This window comes from Lactuca saligna, chromosome 4 (genome assembly GCF_052625555.1).
Source record: "Lactuca saligna cultivar CGN05327 chromosome 4, ASM5262555v1, whole genome shotgun sequence".
In the NCBI taxonomy this organism is placed as follows: Eukaryota; Viridiplantae; Streptophyta; class Magnoliopsida; order Asterales; family Asteraceae; genus Lactuca; species Lactuca saligna.
This window is the reverse complement of record NC_136420.1, coordinates 144579860-144604995: the sequence shown is the minus strand read 5'-3', so window position 1 is coordinate 144604995 and position 25136 is coordinate 144579860. Positions and strand designations below refer to the sequence as shown.

General features: G+C 32.8%; 1 protein-coding gene and 1 long non-coding RNA gene across 4 annotated transcripts; one reads left to right on the top strand and one right to left on the bottom strand.

Annotated features, from left to right (window-relative positions):
• The first annotated feature begins 5651 nt into the window (after nucleotides 1-5651).
• Nucleotides 5652-21964, top strand: LOC145042908 (ABC transporter G family member 35-like). Of its 3 annotated transcripts, XM_078991430.1 has the most exons (17): nucleotides 5652-6253; nucleotides 6989-7198; nucleotides 14649-14893; nucleotides 16170-16300; nucleotides 16474-16564; nucleotides 16665-16966; nucleotides 17083-17681; nucleotides 17778-18048; nucleotides 18807-18960; nucleotides 19044-19252; nucleotides 19437-19769; nucleotides 19847-20221; nucleotides 20320-20453; nucleotides 20585-20812; nucleotides 20889-21060; nucleotides 21138-21392; nucleotides 21478-21964. In XM_078991430.1, the coding sequence occupies exons 1-17, from the start codon at nucleotides 5856-5858 to the stop codon at nucleotides 21748-21750; spliced, it is 4380 nt and encodes a 1459-aa protein (XP_078847556.1). In that variant the 5' UTR covers nucleotides 5652-5855; the 3' UTR covers nucleotides 21751-21964. The 3 variants fall into 3 exon arrangements, with proteins under 3 accessions (XP_078847556.1, XP_078847557.1, XP_078847558.1); XM_078991431.1 differs by lacking the exons at nucleotides 5652-6253; nucleotides 6989-7198 and adding an exon at nucleotides 13020-13334; XM_078991432.1 differs by lacking the exons at nucleotides 5652-6253; nucleotides 6989-7198 and adding an exon at nucleotides 13189-13312.
• LOC145042910 (uncharacterized) lies at nucleotides 20527-22524 on the bottom strand. Its single transcript, XR_013680800.1, has 3 exons — nucleotides 22272-22524; nucleotides 21119-21705; nucleotides 20527-20791 (listed from the first exon to the last, which is right to left on the bottom strand). It is a non-coding gene; the product is annotated as an uncharacterized LOC145042910 (long non-coding RNA).
• Between the last annotated feature and the right edge of the window lie 2612 nt (nucleotides 22525-25136).

Genomic DNA, 25136 nt, shown 5'->3' with positions numbered 1-25136 from the left:
TTAGAGTTTGTGACGCGAGTTTGAGTTAAACTACCACTTATACTAGAAAATTTAGATTTTAATCCATTAAGTTCTTTTTCATAGTTTGTGATGGGGATATGTAAAGAAACAAGAATATATTGTACCTTCTTGATCAACTCATCACATTCGTTAATCTACTCACTGATAGGTTTCGCTGTAAAACACATGTCTTCTCGATCTTTCGCTTCATCTAGTCCCCTATCAGTGGTATAGCCTCTCATTTGTGACACCCCAAAGGTAACCATTACACACTTTCCTGCAACGTTCTCTTCTTTCACCAACAAAGCTCTACCATGAGTGGGCTTCCTCACTTCTTCATATTCAGAATCTGTAGACCAAACTTCAACACCTCCGAACTCATCATCAACATTATTTCCCTGCATAATAAGAGCATTCATAGTGTTATTAGATCCAGATTTCTTCTTCTTGATTTCCTCCAATCGTCGTATGAGGATCGCTTCCTCATTATCATCATTATTTTCTGATGTCTTTCTCAACATATAATCTTTAGCGAATTGATTTTTGCCTCCATAGTAGTGACAATTAAAACCTGAGTCACCACCAAGTTTTGCTTTCTTCTTTGGTTCTTCGGTCTGAGAGACACTCTTCGATTCCTCCTTCGCTTTCTCTATATTGTAGCTTCCCTACCAGTTTCGGTTCTTATTAGCTAGGAACCTTCTTCTGATGAACTTTTTGGGATTTGACACTATCAAAGCATGGTCTTCACTTGTTAGATCATATTCAAAAAAGAAATAAATCTTCTTCTTCTTCAGCAACATTCTTTCCTGATTAGAGCCAAGGACCCCATGCCAGAAACCACATTTGTTTCTTTAGTCATTGCACTCTCATGTGACTTTAATATTCCCACCAGTTTTGCTAGAGAATAAACCTTGAATTGTTCGTGTGCCTTCACAGTAGACATCACACCATCCATTCAGGTCTAAGGCCATTCATTAATGTGACCTTTTGTTCAATGACTTTCCTTTCAATCTCATGCTTTATCATCTTACTAAGAAGATTATTAAAGCGATCGAAGGCTTGAATAAGCTTCTCTTCAGGCTTCTGCTTGAAGTCACCAAATTCTGAGAGCAACAAAGCTTGGATTGAATGCTCAAGATCTTCATCCGTAGAATACAATTCCTTTAACCTGTCCCATATTTCTTTCGTCGTTGTGCATGAGCTTACCAACCAAAACGTATCCGACTATAAGGCGAACCTTATCATCCTTAAAGCTTTGATGTTGCACTGAAACTTTTACTTCTCATCTTGGGGTATGTCTTTTACATCATTAACGAGTTGATTATACTCCTTTTGGGTTTTAACAGTTCTTGAAGTACTTGAGTGAGCGAATGGACCTACAGTAATCACCTCCCAGATCAAGTATCTATTGTATTCTTAACCAATCATGCAGTCTTCACAATGATGCGTCCAGACCTCATATCGGGAGTGTATAATATAGGAATCCTTGTCGTCGATCCTATACTGTTGGAGATATTGATTGGGTTTGTCTGAGAATTTTCTATGGACATGATGATGCTTGTTCAAAAACTTGTTTAAGATCAGACTTGTAAATAACGTTAGGGTAAGATCAAATATTAAAGAACTACATCAATAGCAGATAACAACTCTAACAATATCGATGAAAGTGGAAAAACCCTAAGATCATCTTCAACAAAAGAGATGTGCATGGATTACACAGTCTTCTGCTCTGATACCAATTGATGAGTTGAAAACTCTTAGATTGATTAGATCTTCAACGGGTTAATCAGTAAAACAAATAAACAAACACTGAGAACACAAGATAGTCACGCCTCAGCAGAGCTCGATGAAGAACTTCCACTGTAGAGGCGATCTAGGGTTTGTAGTACAATTCTGAGAATAATGAATGAAAGCGATAATTACAAAGGACACATGCATGCACCTTAAATACTAAAACCCTAATAAAAATAAACATGGTTGGACAGGCCCAAACCGGTAACAAAACTGGGCCAAGGAGCGAGCCACATATGCAACACATCGGGTCCCAACACGGGCTGCATACTGTTATGCCAAATTTTAAAAAATTCATAACTTCCTCATACGAAGTCAGATTTGGACATTCTTTTTATGCATGCTCTCGGTTTAACGTATACTACAACATTCATTTAGATCGCTAAGGTTAAAAAACACTTTGTCATAAACTCACTTTTTACGTCACACAACGTTGTGTCGGTTCTGTCGCAAAACTTCGACAGGTCATAACTTCTTCGTTATAACTCGGATTTCGGCGTTCTTTATATCTCCGAAATCTTTGTTACAACCACTATAATTTTCTTCATATATATCGAGTTTGTTTAACATTTTATTTTTGATGCTTACTTTTATACTTAATTTATTATATCATAATAATTAACTATAAAGCATATAATACTGAAATAATTCATTTTTATTACTTCAAAACAAGTTACATTGGTTGACTAGACTATTACATTATCATTAATATCTAGCCTAGAAACACGGGCATTACATATTGTAGTCATATGCAAATTTAAAATATTTATACCAGTTATCAAATTATATATTTTTATGTTTTTATACGGGTCATCGGTAGAGAATGGAAGGTCATGGTTCGAACCTGGAAAACTGGGGATGGTAATAGGTTGTATGGATAACCCATGTTTTATATAGGAGCATACAAATTCGCCTTTTTTACGATGATCAATTATCGACAAGATTGGGTCAATATTACAAGAGTTTAAGCCAACATCTAGTTAGTAATTAAAAATTTAAAATATTGTTATATTAGCTATTCTTAGGGCTGGAATCACACTTCCGATGGTTGAAGTTCGGTTTCAAAATTTGTCTATAGAAGTTGATTGCCATGTCGGAGATATTGCATTCCAAACGCTGATAAATTCTGTCGGAAATGTTGTTGAATCCTTTTTCACCATTGTTGGGATCAATTTTTCCTAAAGGCTAAAATTCATATTCTTAAGGGTAAATTACATCATTCGTCCCTCGTGTACATGTCAGAAAGCGTGTTTAGTCCCTATTTTCAAAAATTAACTCGGACCATCCCTTGTTTGTTTTAACCTTACACGCTTCATCCCTGAAAGACGATTTTGTTGCAAACTTAGTCCATGCCTAATTTAAAATGACCATAATACCCTTATATTTTATTTTTTAAATTAATTTAATGTTTTTATTATGAATTTCAATTAAAAAAATAAAATAAACCCCCTCCCCTTCATTTTCCCCAACTCATCCATCCCTTCATTGTTACTGATCGGAAAGAAGCACCCAAACACAACATACAAACTGCAGGCCACCACCACCGTCTCCACCATCTGACGAACATTCCTCACCCCTTTCTGATGGGTGGTTGTGGTCTTCATTCTAGAGCCTTTTCATCGGAATCTAGTGCTCGTCTTCTCTGGCAGAAACGACGGGATCTAACGGAGGCTCCTGCGATGGTCTTCGACCTCTTTCTCTACCCTCTTTCTTAATCTAAATCTGATAGAGGCTCCTTTCGACGCCCACCCTCACCGTCACCGGCTCACATGTGTGCCGCTATTAACGTCGGTTAGGGTTTCGACAGATCTTCGTTTAAAACATCTATCTCTACAATCATAATCGAAGCTCCACAGTTGAGTCTACATTTGTTCAACTGAAAACCTTCGTCTTCGTCACCACCTGTTCGCTGAAGATGGAGCGTTCATCGCCACTTGTTGGGTTTTACACCGGTTTGGGCTAGGTATTTGAGAGTTACAGGTCGGATTTACAGATGCGTGATCGGCTGATCGCCAGTGGAGTTACAGAAAATAGGAGAAGGTTTCTGAGCGAAACTACGATGGTGATGCTTTATCGGAAGTCGACGATCACCTTCTTCACCGGTGCCCCACCATCAGAAGTCGTCGATGAAGTGTTAGATGGAGGGTTTTAGATCGAGGTGTTACCAGAGAAATAAGGAGGTGAGAAGAGGGGAGAACGGAAGTGTCGTAAGGAGGGGTGTGGATTTTTAGTTTATTTTCTTTTTTATTATTTAAAACAAATAAGGAAATAAAAGAAAATCTAAAAAGAATTAATCCAGGGTAAAACAGTCATTTCATGTCAATAGGGACTAAGCGTGCAAGAAAAATCAAACCTAGGGACGGTCCAAGTTAAATTTGAAAAATAGGGACTAAACATACTTTCTGGCATGTACACAAGGGACTATTGGTGTAATTTACCCTATTCTTAAAGATGCGTCTAAAGTTATCAGACCATCAAGGTACTTTTCAACATCTTATAGCGTGACTATTATTTTCATTATGAATTGGAAAAAAAAGATCGGTAGGAATAGAAAATAAACATTGTGTTTTTTTTCAAAACAATAATTGCATGTAATCTCTTAGAAGAATCTAGTATTACCATTTTAAACAAAAATAATACCATATCATTTTAATTTACATTGTGGAAGAAATTTAAAAATTAGACGATACATATAAACAAAAATCATCATTAATGGTGTATATGTCCTAATTCTGAGTATCTTTCTAATAATTCCTTGAAATAAGTTTACACAAAAAATAATAACTATACATTTAATGATTAATATGTTAGATAACTTATATATTATATTTTTTCAAGATTAAACTTCATATTCTTAAAAATGTATCCGGAGTTATCATACCATCAAGGTATATACCTTCCAACAACTGATAGCGTAACTATTATTCTAATTATAAATTGGAAAAACCGGTATGAATAGAAAATAAAAATTATTTTTTTGTTTTTTCAAAATAATAATTATATGAAATCTCTTAAGAATCTGGTATTACCCTATTAAACAAAAATAATAACATATCATTTTAATTGACATTGTGGAAGAAATTAAAAAATTAGACTATGCATATAAAAATTATAACTGAATGGTGTATTTGTCCTAATCATTGAGTGTCTTTCTAATAATTCCTCGAAATACGTTTACATAGGGCTGTAAACGAACTGAACGTTCGGCGAAACGTTCGTGAACTGTTCGGCTGGAAGTTCGTTTATGTTCGTTTATTTAATAAATGAACGAACATGAACAAAAATTATTGTTCGTTTAGTTAAATGAACGAACATGAACAATGGTCTCGTTCGTTCATTTATGTTCGTGAACGTTCGTTTATGATGTTTATTTACATTCGTTTATATTCGTTCGTTTAAGTTTATTTATATTCATCTATATTTAATTATTTTTTAATATATTGTTATATTATATGTTCATTTATGTTCATATATGTTCAATTGTGTTTTTTTTTTTTTATGTTTGTACGTTTATGTTTGTTCGTTTATGTTCGTTTAGCATGTTCACGAACATGAACAAAGTAATTTGTTAAACGAACAAACATGAACAAGAAAATCTCGTTCGTTTATTTGTTCGTGTTCGTTTGTTGTTCGGCTAACTTAAACGAACGAACATGAACAAGACATTGTTCGTGTTCATTTGGTTCGTTTACAGCCCTAGGTTTACGTTTACACAAAAAAAAAATAATAATAATAATAACTATATATTTAATGGTTAATATCATGACATAACTTAGGGACCATAAGTGAACTTTCGTGAACTTTATCTTTCTAATTTCTAATAATCCCTAGGGACCATAAGTGAACTTTTGTGTTTTTTTTTTTTTTTTTTTAATTCTTGGTTAAGTACGCAAGATTCCCTGGAAATGTTTCTAATTTCTAATAATCCCTAGGGACCATAATTGAACTTTTGTGTTTTTTTATTCTTGGTTCAAAAGTATGAAGATTCCCTCGAAATCGATTGTATAAACTTCCAACCCTATTTAAGCAAGAACTCTAGTGGGATTATTAACGAAGTTTCAAAAATGGATGAAAAGGGGAAGTCAAGTGTGAGCCAAAGTCTCGCAAGTAGCATAAGTAGGGGTATCAGCATGGCTTCCCCGGGTTGGCGGATCGAAGATGTGTTTTCCCCTGGTAGAGGTGGTAGTCATGACGGACGGACAAGTCGTAATTCCAAGGAAGACGAAGAGGCCTTGCGATGGGCTGCGCTGGAGAAACTTCCTACTTACAGTCGAGTACGAACCACCATCTTCAAGTCATATAGTCCGTTAGGTCAGCAGCAAAAGCATTCTGATAATCAGATGTTGTTGGATGTAAGAGCGCTTGACTCAAATGCTCGACAGAAATTTATAGACAAGATTTTTATGGACCCTGAAGAAGATAACGACAAGTTCTTGAAGAAGTTCAGAGATCGGGTTGACAAGTAAGTCCTTCTGATCCATCATCCAAATTTAACTGCCCTATTTTTCTTTTTTGCTTTCATGTCAACCAAAATTCATGTATAGTCGGATCTCCTGGTTTGATATGAAAATATATATATATATATATCCATGAAAAGTTCAATACATTCGGTTTCTAATTGTTGCTAGCATGATGAAATGGGTACAGAGAAGGCTAGGAGTTTTTCTAAATTAGTTAGGCAAAAAAAGACAACTTATATTCATCGATCTATATTGTAGTCATATGTAAATTGAATATATTTATACCATTTATTAATGTTTTTATTCATCAAATTATATATTTTTATGTTTTTATATGGGTCGTCGGTAGAGAATAGCAATGTTAAACTCCACATTCTGAAGGTCATGCATGGTTCGAACCTCGAAAACTGGGGACAGTAGTTGGTTGTATGGACAACCCATGTTTTATATAGGTGCATACAAAATTGGCTTTTTTATGGGTGATGATACTACAAAATTTAAGTTGCAATTATCGACAAGGATGGGTCAATATTACAAGTGTTCAATCCAACATTTGGTTCGCAGATCTAGTATATATCTCGGGTAGCTCGGGATACCCCTAAAAAAAATTCATTAGTGTAATTTTTTTCTTATTGTGTATTATGCATATTTTTTGTGGGGATACCTTCTTATTTTGATCCTGATTCTGCCATTGATCTGGTTAGTAATTAAAATATTGTTATATTGACTAATCTTAGGGCTGGAATCACACTTCCAACGGTTGAAGTTCGGTTTCAAAATTTGTGTATAGAAGCTGATTGCCATGTTGGAGATAGAGCACTCCAAACGCTGATAAATTCTGCTAGAAATATTGTTGAATCCTTTTTCTCTATTGTCGGGATCAATTTTTCCCAAAAGGCTAAACTTCATATTCTTAAAGATGCATCCGGTGTTATCAGGCCATCAAGGTATATACTTTTCAACATCTGATAGGGTGACTATTATTCTAATTATGAATTGGAAAAAAACGATATACACAAAATAAACAATGTTTTTTTTTTCCAAAATAATAATCATATGAAATCCTTTAGAAGAATCTAGTATTACCCTTTTAAACAAAAATAATAGCATCATTTTAATTGACATTGTGGAAGAAATTTAAAAATTAGAAGGTGCATATGAAAAAAAACAACTCATCACGTAATGGTGTATCTGTCCTAATCATTGAGTATCTTTCTAATAATTCCTTGAAATAGGTTTTAAAATAATAATAATAATAACTATATATTTAATGGTTAACTTATATATTATATTTTTCAACATTAACCTTAATTTTTACTATTATTTTCAATGAAAGATCTTTTTATTATTATTATTATTATTATTATTATTTAGCAATTTCATAAGTAAATCTTTCGATTTTAGATACATTTTATAGAAAAAACGCAAATTTTTTTCCAGAAAAATCCTCACACCCTTCAACCCCTCCAAAAAAAAATCAAATATGACATTGTTTTAATCTAATTTTAACTTTTATGTTTTCGTGATTAAAAAATTTTCAATTTTTAAAATGATTTGATCTATGATAATGACATTAAATTCCTTTACGACACATTTTTTGTTTCTATTTGAATATACTTTTTGTTTTGATTTATAATTCTCACATTATTTTGTTGTTTTTGTAGCGTTTTTAATGGTTTTCATCGTTATAAAAACATTTCATATATTCAAAACCTATTAATTAAAAGGACCAACTCAGAAAAACAAAAAACATATTAACTTTTTTGGACAAAGAATTGTGTTTTAATCCAAAATAAGACTCAGAGGTGTTTTTATTGTATTAACTTTATATTTAGATAATGTGTTATTGTTTATTCAATATTATATTATACATAGAATATGTACAAAAAACTTGTATTGTCCTTATATATAGCATCCCTTCACCAAATTATATATCATCAAGTGGCATATTTGTCGGATATATTTTTTTAATATTGTTATATAATATGGTACTCTTGTCTTCTTATACATGTGCAATTTAAAAACTCATAAATTTTTTTTTGTTTGACGCTAGTAGCTATACCTACGGACAGCTTAAAATATTCTTCTTAACCGTATTAATAAGCTCTCAAGTTTCTTTATATTTTTTTAATCATGGATTACCTCGGCTCTTTAATTACTTCTACCAAATAACTTGATATTATACAAATATAATCTTACCAATCTAAAAGTAAAGATTCACTATACAATAATTCGTTAAAAACTCATTATTTTGTAAAATTACAAGACCCTATATGAAAAACTAAATCTAAATTATTAATTTTTTCCTTACCTCATAAGCATACCTCTACCAACCAACATACATACATACACATACATACACACAAGGTTATATATATATATATATATATATATATATATATATATATATATATATATATATATATATATATATATAGGCTTAGGTTATTCTATTTAAAGTAATTATTATACATAAATGTGAGTCAATCATTTTACTTATTTTAAGAAACTGATTAATACATATTATTTAATTAAATATAATTGAAAAATATCATCTAATTTAACTAGAAGAGTATATTAGTCCATTAACATAGATTTAATAAAGGCAAGTTGCATATTTTAAAGGATCAAAGATTCTATTAATTTTAAAAATCCGATCTTACAAATTATAAGGTTTTTTGTTCGGACATTCTGACATAATATGCTTGAGTATGTTCAAAAATAACAAAATTTCTTGTAGAATAACAAAATTCTTGAACCATCAAATGAAGAATTAAAAAAAATTACATTAATTCTTATAGAATACATGTAACAATTTCTAAGAATTAAATTTATTTTTAAAAAATAAAACTAAAAAAAATTCAAATTTGAAAAAAAAAAAAAAAAAAAATCAAAATCTAACAAAAACATTAATACATTCTAAAAGAATAATGGTTCTAAGAGGCGGCGTTCAAATTTCGTGGTCCTTTCTTCAAGCATGAGGCTCTAAGGAAAATAAAATGAATAAATTATTGAAAAAATATCGATACTCCATTCCAACATAATTGAAATTCGTGATTCCATTCTGATAGAATTGGAATTCATTTACTAATAATTATATTAATTCGGGGGATTCTAACAGAATATGTTCATGATTACCATAAAAACATTCTTTTCTGATAGAATGTTATAAACGAAGAAATACCATTAGTTGAAGCATTTTAGCGAACACTTGGTGTGCATGAAAACAACTTTCAATTCAGTTGAAGCATTCATCTGTCAAATAAGCAACCAAAACAACCATGATTTGTGTTCAACCAATCAAACCCAAAAACTCATCTAAACCTATCGATTAAACTTCATTGATTTACAGTAAATCAATCACATTAGACAACCAATTCACATTAGGTATTCTGATACAATATTTAACATAAATCACAAAGTAGTCTTTGAAAAAATATAGTTCTTACAATAGAGAGAATGATAAAAACACCTAATTTAATTATACTAACAATCGATTTAGGTTGAAGTATAGCCCTAATTAATCAGAATGTGATAAAATTTAAAGCAACTAAGAATGATACCTTTGTGAAGACTTCTGGTGGGTTCTTCATCAGTCAAAAAAGAGGCAACTAAGAACCAGGTCCATTCGTTAGCCCCGACGTTCCTCCCGATTGCTCCCAGCATCATCGGGGAAGGAAGAAGCGGCGGTGACCGCGAACTCATCGATCCTTGCAGTCACAGGCGACGACATCGTGCAAGATTCAGCTCCAGGCTTCCAGCTTCGTCGGCAGTAGGGTCACAAAAGAATGCTTAGCTATTCAGGGCGTCATCGGCAGCAGTTGACGCGGTCAATCTCGTCTGGGCAGCGGTGGCTGAAGAGGTTGCGGTTGGAGCATCCAATCTAGGGTTTGGGTTAATGTATGCGACAAAGGGTGAGGGAAAGATGGTGACGGGTTTATTTTTGGAAGTTATTAAACAAATGACTAAATTAACCTTATTTATTTATTTAATTATTTAATTTTGATTGGCCTACAATTATACATACAATAACATAATACTTACTTTAAACTCATGAACTTATTTCTCTCTCTCTCTCTCTCTGTATATATATATATATATATATATATATATATATATATATATATATATATATTCTCTGTATCTCTCTGTTTGTCTGTCTGTCTCTCTCTCTCTCTCTCTCTCTCTCTCTATATATATATATATATATATATATATATATATATATAATAGGTTATAACCCGTGGAAACCAGATCGTTATGATTTAAATTTTATATAGACAAAAAAAAAATTAACATTTAAAAATTTTAACATGAAAAAAATATCATAAAGACTATTAGATAAAATTGAATGTTGTTTTATAAGTCTTTTAAAGTATTACATTCCTAAAATTAAATTGCATTTTAGAAATTAAGATCCAATTATAAAATAATAATAATAATAATAATAATTTGAAAATTGAGAATTCCTTTTAAATACATTCCATTTTCGAATACTTATGTTATAAATACTTACCATTTTCAAATATTTATGTTACCAATAAAAGCATATATATATATATATATATATATATATATATATATATATATATATATATATATATATATATATATATATAAAGAGAGAGGGGAAAGTTATCTGAAAACCAAGATTTGTGTGATAACATGAGAACTTTTAATACAACCAATATTTTTGGAAGCCAACATCACCATTTGTGTCCAGATGTTGTCTCTAATCCATATTTAGGTTAAAAAAAGATTTGACATAATATTTCTTTTTTAAATTTATATATGTAAACCTAAATGTGGATATATATATATATATATATATATATATATATATATATATATATATATATATATTGCACACTTTGTACTATTTAATTTGTTTTAGTTTTTCTTTAAAAGCTACAAATCTATTGGACTCTAGTGTCAACATTTAACAAAATTACAACTTAAAAATTTTAAAAAACACAAAATAAATTGAAAACTATAATTGTACATACATGTACATTTGGTTAGGCAAAACATCCGGATGGAGGCCAATGGTGGTGTTGCTTTTGAAAAATGGTTGATGATTTAGAAGTTTTAAGATTCTCATACAAATATTGGCTCTTAAAAGAATACTCTTTATTTTGTGTGTGTATATATATATATATATATATATATATATATATATATATATATATATATATATATATATATATATATATATATATATATATATATATATATATTAGAAAAGTGGATATTTCCTACAAGGTTTATAAGTTTAGATACCAAACTGATAATACTACTTTGTTTTTGTGTCCTATATGAAATCTAATTATCCAAAGTTCTTAAAATTAAAATAGTAACTTGATTTATTTTCAAGATTTTAAGAAATTATATATATATATATATATATATATATATATATATATATATATATATATATATATATATATATATATATATATATATATATATATATATATATATATATATATAAACACAGCTTAGTAGGTGTTTGACAAAAAGATTGATAATGAAGAAATTTCTAAAAATCATGGATGTAAATCAAGTTCGGAGTTGAACTTTAAAACTTTGGACGATTACAATTTTTATATAATACAAAAACAAGGTACTATGATGGACGGGAATGGATGATATTTAACGCCCAATCATGACAAGAAATACTTTTAACCAACCGCACGTATAACATTCAAATATTGTTGATATCTCAACTTCCTTTTAGACAAAAGCGCTTTATTAAAAGGATATAGACCTCCCAATGAGAACCCACCATCTTATTTATTTGGCATTACATTTCTCGACTTGATCCAAGTAAGCTTTCTTTCGCCCGCTCAACTTCCACAAAAATTATTTCTCAACGATTCAAGAGTATCGAATGGTTTTTTAGGAGCATGAAAAAGATTCATAAAATATATCACAATGCTAGCGAGAATAAATTTTGTTATCGTGAGATGGGATTGCTCGAGGCTAACAATATCACTTATCATGGCGATATAAGCAGTTTGCTAGCAATTTTCCAATAACTTTATATTCTTAACCAATGATAGTAATCAGTTTATTGTTATTTGTTTCTTTAGTATTTTACACTAAAGGAAGAAGAGCAATAAAAGACAAGTTGCATTTTTATGGGTTAGTTTAAGTATGTTGAAAATGCAAATTAAGCTGCAACCACTACATCGTACTTGATTAGTTCCTCGTATGCATTCATAAATTTAGATGTAAATCCATCTGATCCGGGGTATATCCTTACCATAATTCCAAACGACATGTCTAATTTCTACTCTAGTTAACTGCTTGTCTAATTTATTTTCCAATTTAAACCCTTTCCAAAGGTTTAAATTTCAAGGCATAATAATTTATAATTCACCTTTCACAAACGTTTTTTGGAAACGGCAAAATATATTTAAATAAAAAAGACCCACGATTAGCAAATTAAATAGCTAAAACGTAGACTATTAAACAAGGTACATGCTACAAATTAAGATGGTTGAAAGGTAAACAACTCCAATCAACCTAATTCAATTCTTGGAACCTATAATTACACCACCAAACATAAGAATGTGTAATCATCGTTGTCTGTAATTCTAGTAGGGGTGTTAAACACCGTGTTTTTCGTCATTCAAATGTTCCAAAGAAAACAATAAAAGATGACATTAACTATATCTTATTTATACGGACAATTGCCCCAATTAATTGCGAAGTCAATGAAATCCATGACACTAGAGAAATGTCGAGGAGGGATATTGCCCCAAAATCCACTCTATAGCTAACTTAGCCATTTGACATTTGATAAAAACATGAACCACATATTCTAAAGCAGCAGCACAAAAGTTGCAACCAGCGACTCGAGAATTAATATCTCTACATGACAAGCACAAGGTATCAGCCACTAGAATTCTACCCATCTTGCCAAATAAAACACCGGACCTTCAAAGGTTATCCATTTCCTATCCACCATGACACCTTGGATTGCCACTTGCCCACACTTTTTCTTCAAGATGACATGATATTTCATTGGGTACCCAGGGTAACCTTATCCTTTTGGGGTAAGTCCATTCGCTCGAAATGGTAAATATCCTCTCTTTTTTTTAAGACAAGAAACCTATAATCAGACACATCATCTGTGGAGGCCATTCCACCATCCAATTTAGTGTCATAGAATTTGATTTTAGCTTGAAGCTAGATCACTTTTGGTTGCGTTTTCTTGACTTTACTATTCCAAATCCAGGCTCTTATAGTGCTATGAAAGACCTAGGGCACTTAGATATTTATTGGGAGTTTTCGTTACAAAACACAAACACTTAATACACCAAAGACATAAAAACACAAAATTCAACCAGCCCATATACGACTTACTGTAAACCATCAACTACACCCGTTGACAACGATTTAATGTTAAGTCGGCGATCCATTTCCTTATCCCATATTTTGTCGAATCCATGTTTGAGCCTTACCATATCTCACATTTACTGTCAGATGTTTCTTAATCGGTGCTAATATATTTGCATTTGTACGCATTATCCATGAACATCACCTATGATTGCCCTTAAATGCATCATATATATGTTACTTACAAGTTATGCTATCTTATGTATTACATTAATCCAAATCCACCTCCTCGAACCTCCTTTGCTACAACGATGTCGATTTCTAGCTCTAGGAGAGGTGACTTTTTACATGTACTATAATGATACCACTTAGCTACTTAACTGATATATTTACCAAAGGATTGCCATTGGTTCTTTTTGATGACTTCCATAATAGTCATAATAGTCTCACTATTCAACGGTTCAACCGGCTCTCGCTTCGAATGCATGGGACCATTAGACATATTTATCTAGCTTGGATTTATACATTTGTTATTTACAACTGTATTTATCACGAGTTTTGTTATTAGACTAGGATAACATCTTTCTATATACATGGTTAATTATCCTTGTGTAGTCTTTATATATTGAATGATTGTAACCCAAAAAAACCAAGCATATTATTATTCTCTTTTACCTTCAACCGTCTATCTCTAGCATGCGTTTTATGTTATATACGTCTAATCCTAACTATTCTCCTCTATTTATAAGTTTCATGTCTCCGATATAGTCAACTTTTGGTGACGGATTTGTACGGATTTACTAAAACACATATAATTAAAATTATCTGTTTATTTATTTATATATTCTATTATAACTTTTTACTTAATATTCTCCTTTTGATTGGTTTCAACTTTCAAGCTTTATGTGCACACATCTTGTCAGTTTTCAGTACGTTTTATGTTCATTTTGCAAGATTTTTCCTTCTTCCATACATTCAGGCTGCCATTGATGGGTGATCAAGTGGATTTTGTTGTTTTACAAGTGGTTAACTGTAATTGTTGTAATGTTATAGGTTGGCACTTCTATTGGGTCCACCATCTTCTGGTAAGACAACCCTTCTGTTGGCTCTGGCAGGAAGGCTGGATCACAGCTTAAAAGTTGATGGAGAGATAACATACAATGGACATAAGCTCAATGAATTTGAACCACGAAGGACAGCAGGATACATTAGCCAAAACGATATTCATGCTGGAGAAATGACTGTGAAAGAAACATTAGATTTCTCAGCAAGATGCCAGGGAATTGGATCTCGTTTAGGTAGCTTACCTTTTGTTTACTTAGATATATGTTAACTATTAGCTTTCTCAGCAAGATGCCTACATTCCTCTCCAAAAGCGTCTTTGGAGAGAAAGTGAAATCCAACATTTATAGAGATGGATGGTATATACCATATACTAGCCAGTGTGAGAGGCTAAATGTTTCCGATATGAAGACTTAATTAAATTAGACTTGCTTTCATACCATGTTTATCAGAAAGTCCTAGACTTTCTCTTGAAAAACTACAAGAAATCAGGTCAATAGGGGCGACAAATATCCCCGTTAAACACCCGAAGCACATCCAGTTTGATGTTGCTGCTATAGCTAGTATTTCTTGTAGTAAAAAGAGTCTTAATTAGAAAAATGAAAGCATTAGAATATCATATTTGACCCGTATAATTTCTAAATATCATATTTATCGTTCATAAACTTTTAAAATATTATATTTACCCAAATCATTATTTTAAATATTTCTAAACATTTTATAATCAATTTAAATCCTGTGCTAGTATAGATTGGCTATATGTTATAACCCTCTAATGATCAATTATTAGGTTATGGAATTCGAAGTTTATAAATTTGTTTTGAATTAGGTAAAATTAAAGGTGTCGTTTGGTTTGAATCCTATTCATAAAAGTAGATTGTTGATCAAATGACGAAATAGTAATTAGTATCCATATTGGGTTGATTTTTCAAATGGAATTTCATTATCTTGACACTGATTGGTGTTCATTGGAATTACACCCCCTTTTGATTTTAAACATTGGAAATTCCATTATATGAACTTTGTTTGATTCTAAACAAAAAAACCCCTTAGCAGTCATACAAAACTAAATCTAACTCTCAATTTAGTATTAACTATAATGCTAATTATTTGCAGTCAGCTTCCACAGTTAGTGTTCAACTTCCAAATTAAAGGTCAAATTCATCAATAGTTTTCACCATGTTCAAAAAATTAATTGTGAATGATCATACCAACAACAAATTAAAAAGAGTAGTTTATACATGGTACATGTGTTGATTCATCAAAGTCATATGAGCCTTCAGTTTCTTGATACACTTCATGATTATCTTCAACCAAAAAAGAAACTACAAGGATACACTCTTGTGATTGCTTTTATTTTTGATAAAAGGCGTATAATATACGAAATTCCCCAAAGAAACATAGGAAGAACTTAAACATATACAGAGGCACGTGTCTAGCAGATATAGGACACTAACATTTCAAATTCTTAAAACAAAAAAACATTAGTTATAACAATACATTGAAATACAGAAATGCTAACGGAGCTTACAAGAAGAGAAAAGGAAAACGGGGTCAACCCAGAACCTGAAGTCGACTTTTTTATGAAGGCCACTGCCATTGAAGGAGATGAAAGCAGTTTGATTACGTACTACACTCTAAGAGTAAGTATAACTTTGGTATTGTCTAAATCTTTCCACACCAAAATCAGAAGATTTGTAATTAGTTAGATACATGGAGTTTTGGATTTTCATTCTAACATATATAGAGACAGATGGGATGCATGTCTTGCTGATACTGAACACTAACAATATTCATATATTTTAAAACCAAACAGATATTGGGCCTAGATGTCTGTCGTGACACTTTTGTTGGAGATCAAATGAGACGAGGTATCTCTGGAGGACAAAAGAAGCGTGTAACCACAGGTTAACTGTCTCTGCTCGTTTTTCTCAACTAATTTTTTGTTTTTCCCTTCAAGTGTTGTATGCATAAAGTGCTGAATGGATAAATTAATTCCGGGTTCAGGTGAGATGCTTGTGGGACCCGCAAAAACTTTGTTTATGGATGAGATCTCAACAGGTCTAGACAGTTCAACTACGTTTCAAATAGTCAAGTGCTTACAGCAAGTTGTACACCTCACCGATTCAACAATCTTTATGTCCTTACTTCAACCTGCTCCTGAGACGTTTGATCTATTCGATGATATTATCCTACTATCTGAGGGCCAAATCGTGTATCAAGGACCACGTGAATATGTTGTTGAGTTCTTTGAGAGTTGTGGATTCATGTGTCCTGAAAGAAAGGGTACAGCTGATTTCTTGCAAGAGGTAATTAAACACACAATAACAATCTTGTTAATTAGAACAAAGATAGATATATTCCAGAGACGTTTGATCTATTCCATTTATTACAAATTAAACATTTTGTATCTTTATGATTAAAGGTGACCTCTAAAAAGGATCAAGAACAATATTGGGCAGATAAAAGCATGCCATATCGATATATACCAGTCACTGAGTTTTCCGAGCGATTCAATCATTTCCATGTGGGGGAAAATTTGAAAAAGGAGTTGTCAGTTCCATACGATAAAAACAAAAGCCATAAAGCAGCTTTAGTTTTTGAAAAATACTTGGTCCCTAAAATGGAGCTCCTTAAGGCCTCATTGGATAAAGAGTGGCTACTAATGAAGAGAAACGCGTTTATTTACGTTTTCAAGTCTATACAAATCGTGTTTATAGCATTTATTTGCACAACCTTGTATTTTAGGACAACCATGCACCACAGGAATGAACAAGATGGTGTTATTTATGTAGGGGCACTTTTAAACAGTTTGCTCATAAACATGTTTAATGGGCTTGCTGATCTTTCATTAATCATATTGAGGCTTCCGGTTGTTTACAAACAAAGGGACCTCATGTTTCACCCTTCATGGGCTTTCACTCTTCCAGCTTTCTTGCTACGTATTCCTATATCTATGCTAGAGAGTATTATGTGGTGTGGGATATATTACTTTGGCGTTGATCTTGCCCCTGATGCTTCCAGGTAATTAATTTATTTATTAATAGTTTTTGTTAGTTTATAATAAACTTTGTTATTTTAATTTGATGTTATATATGCTAATGGAAATATGGTTTACAGGTTCTTCAAGCATTTTCTTTTGGTTTTCTTGATCCAAAATGTGGCAGCAGGACTATTTAGGTTAATTGCTGGGGTGTGTAAAACAATGAACATTGCAAACACGGGTGGATCTATCGTACTTCTTCTTATATTTTTGTTGGGTGGTTTTATACTTCCTAAAACCCGTATTCCAAACTGGTGGGAGTGGGCGTATTGGATTTCACCTCTGTCTTATGGCTTGAAAGCGTTTGCAATAAACGAGTTTCTTGATCCTAGATGGACAAACAAAAGGGTAAGTTGGTAATTCTTATTCAAAATCACAAAAACTTATAAAAGTAACAATTTTTTTTAAAAAGGGTATATTTTTGGACAGGTTTGTATGTTAAACCATAGTAACAAATAATTTCCAATGAAAGAATAGAAGTTAGAGAGATTCAGGGTGCGTTTGGTTGTCGAAAATATTTTAGTTTTCTAGGAAAATTTTCCAAGAAAAACGGAAATTTTGAAAACGTTTTTGGTTTGTTCAGTTTTCCAAAGTTTTCTAAGAAAATGAAAATTTTCAGTTTTCCAAATTATATGTAAATTATAAAAGCGAGTTTTACAGTTTTTCAAAGTTTTTCAAATTTCTAAATTGAAAAATGTAAACTTCACCGCTTCTAACCAAACATGTTTTCTAAAAGTTTCATTGAAAACTAGAAATGAAAAAAAGCTCTATTTTCTGAAAATATTTTCTTAAAAAATGAAAAAAGTTTTCTACAACGAAACGCACCTTAAATATCTTCCTATTTATTCTTGCTATCTATCTTCCACGTGTAACAAAAAATTATTAATTTTATTAAACATGACAAGTGTCACAATCTTCATAGTATAGGAATATGATAGAAGAAAAAAATAGGAGGATATTTGATTTCTCTATCAAAAATTATGATGCTTTGATTGGAAAAATAAATTATCTGTGGTTAATTAAACCACAAAATTGACAAAAATCTATTGTTTTTTCTTAGTAATCTTCCTAATAAGAAACTAAGAAAATTCTATTATATTTCACAGAGCACAGACAATACAACCAATATGGGGTATGCAGTGTTAAACAACCTAGACGTCCCAACTAAAGAGAGCTCATATTGGATCTGTGCTGCTGCTCTTCTTGCTTTTGCATTTCTCTTTAATATCCTCTTTACAATAGCTCTCATGTATTTAGAAGGTAATTAAGTTTCAGTCGACTCTGCTAAAGTCGATTGATATTTTCCCTTACTAACCCTCATGATTCTCTTATTGACTAACTAGCCCCTGGAAAACCACAAGCAATTATCTCCAAGGAAGAAGCTGCAGCCATGGAAGGTCAAGATACCAACCAACAACCAACACCACATCCTGTTGATGGAAATAAACGCACTTCCAATGCTAGTAGTGTTGCTAAGAAAGGAATGATTCTTCAATTTACTCCATATTCCATGTCATTCGACAACGTGAGCTATTATGTTGATATGCCTCGTGTAAGTTCTAATCTTTAATTTGTGTTGCTGCTAATTAATATTTACAGCGTAGATATAAACACATCTAAAAAAAACCCTATATATTTGATATAAATTTGTACTTACGTGATTTATTCTCTATACAAAATTGCAAAAAGCTTGACCTTGTCACTATTAGGCTTAACTATTATTTCTTGATTAACAGGAAATGAGAGAGCAAGGAGTGACAGAAAATAGGTTGCAGTTACTTACTGATGTAACAGGTGCTTTTAGGCCTGGAGTCCTAACTGCTTTAATGGGAGTAAGTGGGGCAGGTAAAACGACATTGATGGATGTTTTAGCAGGAAGAAAGACCACTGGTTATATCGAAGGGGACATAAGAATATCAGGATTCCCAAAAGTACAAGAAACATTTGCAAGAATCTCTGGATATTGTGAGCAAACGGATATCCATTCTCCCACAATCACTGTTCATGAATCTTTAATCTACTCTGCTTTCCTCCGTCTCCCAAAACAAGTCAGCAAGGAAGACAAAATGGTAAAAAGAAAATGAAAATTGTCAAACAAGATATCAAAAAGAAGCATAAAGTGTTAATTAATCATATTACGTTTCAGGTTTTTGTGAGTGAAGTAATGGAGCTAGTCGAACTGGATAACATCAAGGATGCAATAGTGGGACTTCCAGGAGTCAGTGGTTTGTCAACTGAACAAAGAAAGAGGCTTACAATTGCAGTAGAGCTTGTTTCAAATCCTTCAATTATTTTCATGGATGAACCGACTTCTGGACTTGATGCAAGAGCAGCTGCCATTGTTATGAGAGCTGTAAGAAACACTGTGGACACAGGGAGAACGGTTGTTTGCACCATTCATCAACCGAGTATTGATATATTTGAATCTTTTGATGAGTTGTTGCTATTGAAAAGAGGAGGAAAAGTTATCTATGCGGGCCCACTAGGCAGGCGTTCTAAAAACATCATCCACCACTTTGAGGTATTTCACGTGCATAGTATATAAACTACAATTCCAAAAAAAAAAAAAAAAAAAAAACAAAAAAAACAAAACTAATTAAGTTGTTTTTATATCATTAGGAAGTTCCTGGGGTTCCAAAGATCCCTGAAAAATCCAATCCAGCAACATGGATGTTGGAAGTCAGCTCTGGTGCTGCAGAGATGCGGCTTGACGTTGACTTTGCTGACTACTACAGTGAATCGCGTGTCCAACGGTAAGTCTTTTTTAATTTTGGTGATAAAATATATTTTGGAAAATTGTCTCAAAGATTTCGAAAAACCCGCCCATTGAAAAACAGTAGCAACCACTTGTAATTACTAATTATAATGTTTGTATACATGACAGGAGGAACAAGGCTTTGGTGAAGGAGTTGAGTGTACCTACACCAGGTGTTGAAGATCTTCACTTTGAAACACAATATTCTCAAAATATATGGGGACAATTCACTTCATGTTTATGGAAGATGTGGTGGAGTTACTGGCGAAATCCCGATTATAACCTTGTTCGTTTCTTCTTCACTTTGCTTTGTGCACTCATGGTCGGAACTGTATTCTGGAAAATCGGAAGCAAAAAGTGAGTCTTTCCTTCTTTTGAAATCATCCCTTTACAATATGGTCGGAAACTTCATATATTTTATAAAAAAATTCAGGTCCAGCAGCAGTGATTTGAGCACAACAATTGGAGCCATGTACGCAGCTATATTTTTTGTTGGCATTAACAATTCACAAACAGTGCAGCCAGTTGTTGCAACAGAAAGAACAGTCTTTTATCGTGAAAGAGCAGCTGGAATGTACTCCTCATTACCATACGCCATGGCACAAGTAAGTAAAATTAATTTTGAACAAATATTATGAATTACAAAATTACAAACTTAATGACCTTTTTCTTTGAATAACAGGTTATTGTTGAGATACCATATGTATTCCTTCAAACGACATACTACACTCTCATAGTGTACTCCATGGTGTCATTCGAATGGACAGTACCCAAATTCTTCTGGCTCTTTTTCATCAACTTCTTTTCGTTCCTTTACTTCACATACTACGGAATGATGACTGTTTCCATTACACCAAACGAGCATATTGCAGCCATATTCGCAGCTGGTTTCTACCTACTTTTTAATATCTTTTCAGGGTTTTATATCCCGCAACCTGTAAGTCATCATATCTTTGAATCAACTCATTTTTCGATAGTTGTATTCTATTGTTTCATGTTTATTTGAATTCTTGAAATTTTAGAAAATTCCTGGATGGTGGGTGTGGTACTACTGGATCTGCCCCATGGCGTGGACTGTGTACGGATGCATTGTTTCTCAATATCATGATGCGGATAACACAATTAAGGTGCCTGGAATGGGAATTGACCCGGCCCTCACATCGTATATCAAGGACTACTATGGATTTGAATTGGATTTCATGGGTCCCGTTGCTGCGGTTTTGATTGGTTTTTGTGTGTTCTTCGCGTTCCTGTATGCCACTTTCCTCAGGTTTATGAACTTCCAGTTGAGATAGAAAAGTAATTAAGTTCTTAAGGATTTGATGTTTACAGATTTTTTGAAAGATCGAGTAAAACTTAGTTTTTTTTGCTTTCCTTATTCAATAACTACTATCAGATTTGTAAATTTTATTGTAATTTATAGGTTTGAATTTTAGCAAACCTACAATAAATTTGTGTGGAAATTGGTCACAAACGTTATTTTACACAATATAAGGGTTCTTTCAATAAGTACTATCAGATTTGTATATTTTGTTGTAATTTTTACGTTTGAATCTTGTGTGACATCAACGAATAATAACCAACTATTAAATTTGTTCAAAACGTTATTTTACACAATACAAGGGTTCTTAACGCTGAGAATTTTGTTTAAATTGTACCAATGTGGCATCTTATTTCCACCCAAAAAGGTTTGGCGCCTAATTGTACCAATAGACATCAGGCTTATTGCAAGGCTTGATGCAGAGCATATAGAAAACTTGACTGAAGCATTTATTGACAAATTCGAAAAGGAAAAACATAGTCGAAAGAAGCCCACCTTAAAATCAGACAGGAGTTTTAAGGTTTGTGATGCATAGGAAAGCTCTCTTTGAAGGCGATTTACCCACCCCTCGTCATAGAAAACGTCTGTTTATGCCCTCCATTTCAGTTTTCCCCAAAGGTCTTCGCCTTCAGCGCCTCGCTCCTAAAAGTTTGGTTGGGTCTTCATTCCGCCACCCGGATCTTCTCAGTAGTATTGGGCCGACCCTAGGAAATTGGGTTGTACCTTCCCAAACAAATCAGCAGCAACAGCGAGTCAGCGATATCAGTGGGCAAGGCCTATTTCTGGTGGACCAGGACTTCTGGGTAGCAGGCCTGCTGTGGCCCAACAACCTTTTTACTCCATCCTACAAGACTTGTCAAAGTTTAACAAGATGTCTCTTAATGACTTGGTTCTTCCACCTTCGGCTTTGCTCACAAGTGATTACCCACCTCGCTACCATTAAAGTTTTACACGATTTCTCTTAATGACCCCGAAAACAGTGATTGAGTAATGGACACCAGGGCAACTGTATACTTAATTGCATTTGTAATACGCGTTATCCTCGATCTATTTATTTTGGTAATAGTTCTGCAATACTTCTTGTTGTGACTTCGGTACATTTTATTTTTCCTATTATATATAATGTTATAGCCAGATTTGGCCAAAGTTTATTTAGTCCACATGGTTGAAGGCGCGCCCGGTATAAACTATAAATCCATGCTCGATTCTTCTTAAGCATTTTTTTTTATTGTCTGATTGCTTTTTGTGGTGATATATATAAGTAGGAACATTTTTACTGTACATCTATTACTCGAGTTGAAATGGTAAGTGTGCATATGCTTCTAATGGGTTGATCAGCCTCTGTTCGATTTCTACTAAGCTTTTGGATTTTAATTTTTTGCATTCCATTTATATAACATTGTATATAATATTTTTATTTTATTTTTAATTTTATTTTAAGAGGCCTTTTTTTGTGTTTGCACAGGGTCTAAAATAAGTCAGGGCCGGCCCTACCTATTCTTAATATCCATCGTCCTCTTCATTAAAAAAAAGTTCTCATCACACCCAGCATAATTAAAAACCTTATTTTTGTTTTTCAATTTACTACTCATAGCAATTGTTCTATTTATATTGATCCTTATGGTTTTACTTTATTGATTATCAGACTCGTCGCCCGCTAATCCATTGTGACAGTTTGGGGCCTCTTTATCCGGTCATTAGATCTTTCGGTAATGCTTTTGTCCCCACCCCATACAATACATGGCATCAATGACTCAGCCGCCCCGAAGATCAAGTCTTGAAGCAGTTATTTAGTAGTAGTTCTATTTCTTGTCGTTTACCTGAAAATAATGTAACTTGCTATGCGGGTCAACTTGGAAAACATTCTAAACTTCCACTCTAATTTATGTACATCTCATATTTCTAGTAATGGCAGTTTGCGATATTACATTTTGTTTCAGGATCATTATACTCATGATCTCTAGGTTTATTATTTATCGTCTTCAACAAAAAAACCAGATTAATAAATTTTTACACCTTTCAAACATAATTCACAATCAATTTGGGGGTACCATCAAACAATTTCAATGTGACAATGGAAGGGAATACATCAATAAAAACTTTCATAACCATTTTGCATCTAACGGTATTACATTTTGTTTTTCTTTCCCTCACACTTCTCAGCAAAATAGTCGGTCTGAATGCATGATATGTACCATCAATAATATGATGCTCACTCTTCTTTTTCATTCACACCTTCTTCCTACATTTTGGCCTAAGGCTCTTCACATGTCAACCAACTCCTAAACATATTACCTTCCGCTTCCATCTCTAATGATATTCCTCACTACCATCTCTTTCAACGACACCCCACATATAATCACTTTCATGTGTTTGGGTGTATGTGCTTCCCCTACCTTCATACCACCCACAAACTTCAAGAGCGCTCCACCTCATGCATATTCCTTGGCTACCCCACATATCATCGTGGGTTCCAATGCTTTGATCTCTCTAACGGTAAGATCATCATCTCCCGTCATGTCACTTTTGACGAGTCTATCTTTTCTTATGGATCAGTCACCCCCACAGAACCCTATCTTATGATTTTCTATCTGATTCAAATATATCCTCAAATCTTAGGTACATCCTTGACTCCACCTTGACTCCTGATCCTCCTGAGACTAAGGTCAGCACTCCTACCCCTCCACCCTCTCCCACTCCTCCTCCTTCTCTCATGAACATTCTCCATCTCCATCTCCCCCCATATGTTGTCTTATGTATTTCCCATGTTTAGTTTAATGTTAAATTTCATTAATTATAATTATTATAGGAGTGGTTCAAATAGGAACCAAAAAATGTTAGAACTTTAGGAACTATTTTTTAATTTCATTAAAGGTATTTTGAACAAATTACATTAAACTAAATAAATTCTATTTTCCTATTCTTTACAATAGAAGTTATAACACAAACAAAAGAAACAGATAATACCATATAACATATTTTTTCATCATACCATAATAAACACTCATTAATAAATTTATTATTTATCTTATTAAAGAAATATATTAATAGTTAATATTATTATTTTTGTTTGGTTTACGTTCAACTTAAGGACGATTTTTTTTTTGGAACCGGCAAATATATATTATATAAAACACCAACCCTAGCAAGGTGTTAGTGGAAGGATAAAGAAAAACAAAAGACAGAGTTCAATTACAAACAGTTTAACGGGGATCCAATCCAATCACCCCAATTAATACTACACCTGCCATATCTATGTTTTACCCACAGAAATGTCATAGACTTAATCGAATCGACAACCTTAATCGGATCAGCAATATCGCCATTGAAGATTCTATCATTCCTGGCACGCCAAATAGC